This window comes from Coffea eugenioides, chromosome 6 (genome assembly GCF_003713205.1).
Source record: "Coffea eugenioides isolate CCC68of chromosome 6, Ceug_1.0, whole genome shotgun sequence".
Taxonomy (NCBI): domain Eukaryota; kingdom Viridiplantae; phylum Streptophyta; class Magnoliopsida; order Gentianales; family Rubiaceae; genus Coffea; species Coffea eugenioides.
This window is the reverse complement of record NC_040040.1, coordinates 19,781,151-19,785,355: the sequence shown is the minus strand read 5'-3', so window position 1 is coordinate 19,785,355 and position 4,205 is coordinate 19,781,151. Positions and strand designations below refer to the sequence as shown.

General features: G+C 35.2%; 1 protein-coding gene across 1 annotated transcript; it reads right to left on the bottom strand.

Annotated features, from left to right (window-relative positions):
- Positions 1-1,841: 1,841 nt before the first annotated feature.
- Positions 1,842-3,646, bottom strand: LOC113773788 (cytochrome P450 93A3-like). Its single transcript, XM_027318400.1, has 2 exons — positions 2,735-3,646; positions 1,842-2,591 (listed from the first exon to the last, which is right to left on the bottom strand). The coding sequence occupies exons 1-2, from the start codon at positions 3,644-3,646 to the stop codon at positions 1,938-1,940; spliced, it is 1,566 nt and encodes a 521-aa protein (XP_027174201.1). The 3' UTR covers positions 1,842-1,937.
- Between the last annotated feature and the right edge of the window lie 559 nt (positions 3,647-4,205).

Below are 4,205 nucleotides of genomic sequence, written 5' to 3'. Positions count from 1 at the left end.
AACAAAAGAATATGATTTCAAGTTCCTATAAAGTTGTATTCTAATTAATGTGAGGGTATTTAAGAAAAATAGCTACCTAAATTGATTGTTCTAACAAAATTAACTATTTTTTCTTAAACTGTGTAAAAAAAAAAAATCAGGACTATCAAAGTGGGACGGATGAGTAAAAAAAAAATGGTGTAGAACAGAATACACAAACCCATGACCAATACCAAGTTGTGAAAATGATAGCCAAGAATAAACCCTATCCAGACAGAAACACAACAATCAAGTACTTAATTGCTCACAGAAGTCACGACCAGAGGCAAATACATACACAGACTATAGAGACCGGAACCCTTCACAATTAATGCCAACTAAGAATTAAACAGCACTCACAGATCAAAAGAAAATTCTAAACAGCACTGATAGTGATAAATGGCAGAATAACTACGCTTCATTAGACTCAAAAAATCAACTTTGATGTTCAACGATATTGATACACAATCAATGCCACACAAGATGTACAAAAAGCGACTGAGTTGGCGACGTCCTAACCTTTTGTAATTGTAGCACTAATTATTTGTTTTTCCCTCTATAGAAGAAATTTCATTTCTAAGAGAGTGAAGTTGACGAATAATTGAGCTTGAGCTTTATCTTCTTTCATAGACGGAATGTATTTTTTGGGTTTTGATTTGTTTTTGCTATAAGATTTCAATAACATGATAGACGTTATAACTCTTAAAATTACAAACATGTATGAAATTCGTTCAATCGTTATTTCTCTCATTTGAGATTTTAAATACTTATAAAAGCGTCTAAAATTAAAAAAAAAATAAAGAGATAGAATAATGATATATTTTAAAAAATCAATAACTAAACATGGTCTGCAGTTTTAAGAGTTACAAAGTCTGTCACATTTTTTTTTTTTTTGGCTATAATTTGAAAATTACCTTTGAAACGATACATCAAATGAAAATGAAGAAGACAAACTACCCATTAAACATAACTTTAGAGGCTATCATATCTGAAATTATTCGCAATTGGCTGCCAAAGTTTCCCTGATCATACTAAGGAGACTTGACTCTCACACTGCTGTACAAAATTGAAAGCAAAAATGTTTGGAGACCATTTCTTGTAGATGAAAAATTTCTCGACTGCATTAAAAGTTCCTTTGAAGCACATACGTTTAAATGATGCAGCAAAAAGGAAGAAGCACCTACATTAAAAGAGGCAGAAACTCCTGAAGATGACATCTCGACACAAGTCTCACGTCTTCTCCAATGTCATTATACATTTGCCTTGACTCATATTAAGTTAACATGGCGATCGATGTCAAGTATTAACGTGAAACGTTTAAGATTTTTTTCCCCCTCTTGCATCGACCATATTGATTTGCCTTCCTTACTGAAAGTGTTTGGATTGCTACTTTTAAGAGATTTTGTAAAAAAATTAATATAACGATTTAATGTACGTAGAATAAAAAGTGACTAAAAACATATGTTTACAGAAAATGAAAGAATTTTTTCGTAAAAGATGGCAATCCAAATAAAATATCAAAGCTAGTACGAGAATAACACTTCATGGAGTTGGTGCCCACTCTGGACAAAGCATTTTTGTCAACATTTCCATCAATGCTAAAAAGAGGGTATGGAAATTCCATTAAATTGTCGGGTAACCACGACAAGAATTTTTGCCAATGTTAAGGTTTTACTAAAGGATTAACCTTTTCTACACTGTCAGTACTAACGGGGTTGGATAAATACCATATCATTTGAATTTAAATTTAAACGTCAAATTTTGTATATATCGTATGCATAGAGACATTCAAGTAAACAAACAAAATGTCATAATAACACACAATTCTTTATTTATAAAAAGAGAAATTTAAGCATTACGGGAATTAGTAACATGAACAGCTTCTAGCTGCAATAAAAAACAAGATTCTAATTCTCTAGTTATTTGGCCTCGTTAACAACTATTTCCAAAGGATTAAGATGCGGAGTAACATAGCACATGAGTGGATGAGCCAAGCCAGCAGATAACCCTGGCCCTTCTTCAATGTTTATCTTTTCTCCTCCCTGCACTCTAAAATCAAAGCACTGAACAAGCAGGGCAACTGCTGAATGAACCACTGCTAAGGCAAGTGATGCACCAGGGCACCCTCTTCTTCCACTCCCAAATGGAAAAATATTGAAATTTTGTCCCTTAATATCCATCTGGTAATCATCATAAGCGTCTCGAGATCCCACCATGAACCTTTCCGGTAGAAATTCGAGCGGATTGTCCCATGAACTCGGGTCCTTCATAATAGCAAAGACATTGAATGCTATCCTCTCATTAGCCAAGATATCATAGCCGTTGATTTTGCAATCTTCACCACATCTACGAAATATCAAGGGTGCAGGAGCATGTAGCCTTAGGCTTTCTTTAACAACTGCTTGCAGGTAAGGAAGCTTTGGAACATCAGATTCTTGGAATAGTCTTTTTGATCCCACAACAGTAGTGATTTCATCTCTAAGCTGCTGGCACACCTTTGGATGATTTATGAGCTCTGCTAGCGTCCAAGTCAGTGCCACACTCACTGTTTCAGTGCCTGCCATGAAAAGTTCCTGTCCATTTTTTCGATGAAGCTAGATCTAAATTAATCTCATACTATAAACTTAAGCAATAAAAATTTGACAATTATTTTATGCTCCAACTCATTGACAAACAAAGGTATATATGTATACTGCAGAAGGAGAGAAAGACTTACCATAAGAAATGATTTGATGTCAGTTCTACTCAGCTTGACTTCAGCAGTTTTATCCCTGTGAATCTCCAAGAGAATATCCATCATGTCCTTCCTTTCCTTACTAGAGGAGTTCAACTCGTTCTCATGTTCCACCATTATCTTCTCCACCAATGAATCAAACTTCGAGATCAAGGCCTTCACCCTCTTCCCATATCCAAACAAATCAAATTTGCCTATAGGACCAAATAATTCTCCCAAAGCAAACTTGGGCGCAAGCTCAAGAATCTCCTTCACAAACTCCCACAGGAGCTTACTTTCATCAAGAGCAGGCGTGCATCTGGTGCTCATGGCCATCCTGCTAACCACATTATTAGTCATGGTCATAAGTTCCACTCCCAAATTACAAGCCTTCCCTTCTTCTGAAAAACTGACAAGAATCTCCAACAACTTCATCATCTCTTGCCTCCTGATGTCAACAAACCGGTTGACCTGTGGCACGGAAAGAAGCTCAGTCATGCAAAGTTTCTTCATGAAACGCCAATAGGGGCCGTATTCCGCGTTAACAAATTCAGAGCCAGCATAGATATTAAAATCTGCGGCCCCAAATTGTGGCCTGGACACAAAATTCATCTCATTATTCTTCAAGAACTCTTTGGCAACGGCAGCGTTGGAGACAACAACAACTGTGGATGAAACAATACGGAGCCGAATGAGCGGCCCGTATTGGTTGGCTAAGGTTTGGAAACTCTTGGATGCTATGGAGCCAAGCAGGTGAAGATGGCCGATGATGGGCAGTGATGGAGGGCTTGGAGGGTGTCGAACTGGTTTAGAACCATTTTTTCGTTTCTTTAGAACATAACGGAAGAAGGTGGTGGCAGCGAACCAGATGAAGAACAAAAGGCCATAGAAAAGAGCATTTGAGAAATTGGCCATGGTTGACTGCTGTAAATTGTTCAATTTCTGTTACGTATTTATAGACAAACTATAAGGCCTAAAGAACTTTTGAGCGAAATCCACATGTACAAAATGGTTAACCCAAATCATTAATGGCAATAACGGAGCCAGAATTTTTTTTCCTAGGAGGGCCAAGATTTTTCCTAACAAAATTATTTTAATATGCTACATTCAAAGTAATTTCCATCTATTTAAATATATGACATCTAAAAATATCAAATATTAACTTTAATTATAAAGGTATATTTATTCCATAAATATATAGCATAGTCATAACGAAAATTAAAACAAAAAATAACCTTTAATTAAATATCTTATAATATCACAAACCATCCAAGTTACACATTATGAAAAGGTGCTCCAATATGTTGCCTATGCAAAATATATATATAACTATGCAATATAAATATAACTATTTTTAATTAAAAAAGATAAAAGTTATGTTAACATACTGAAATTTCAACCTTTTTTCTTAAAAGTAAATTGAACTTTACGTTCTTTTTAGATGTAAATTTATCTGTGATTGAATCAGTGCTCA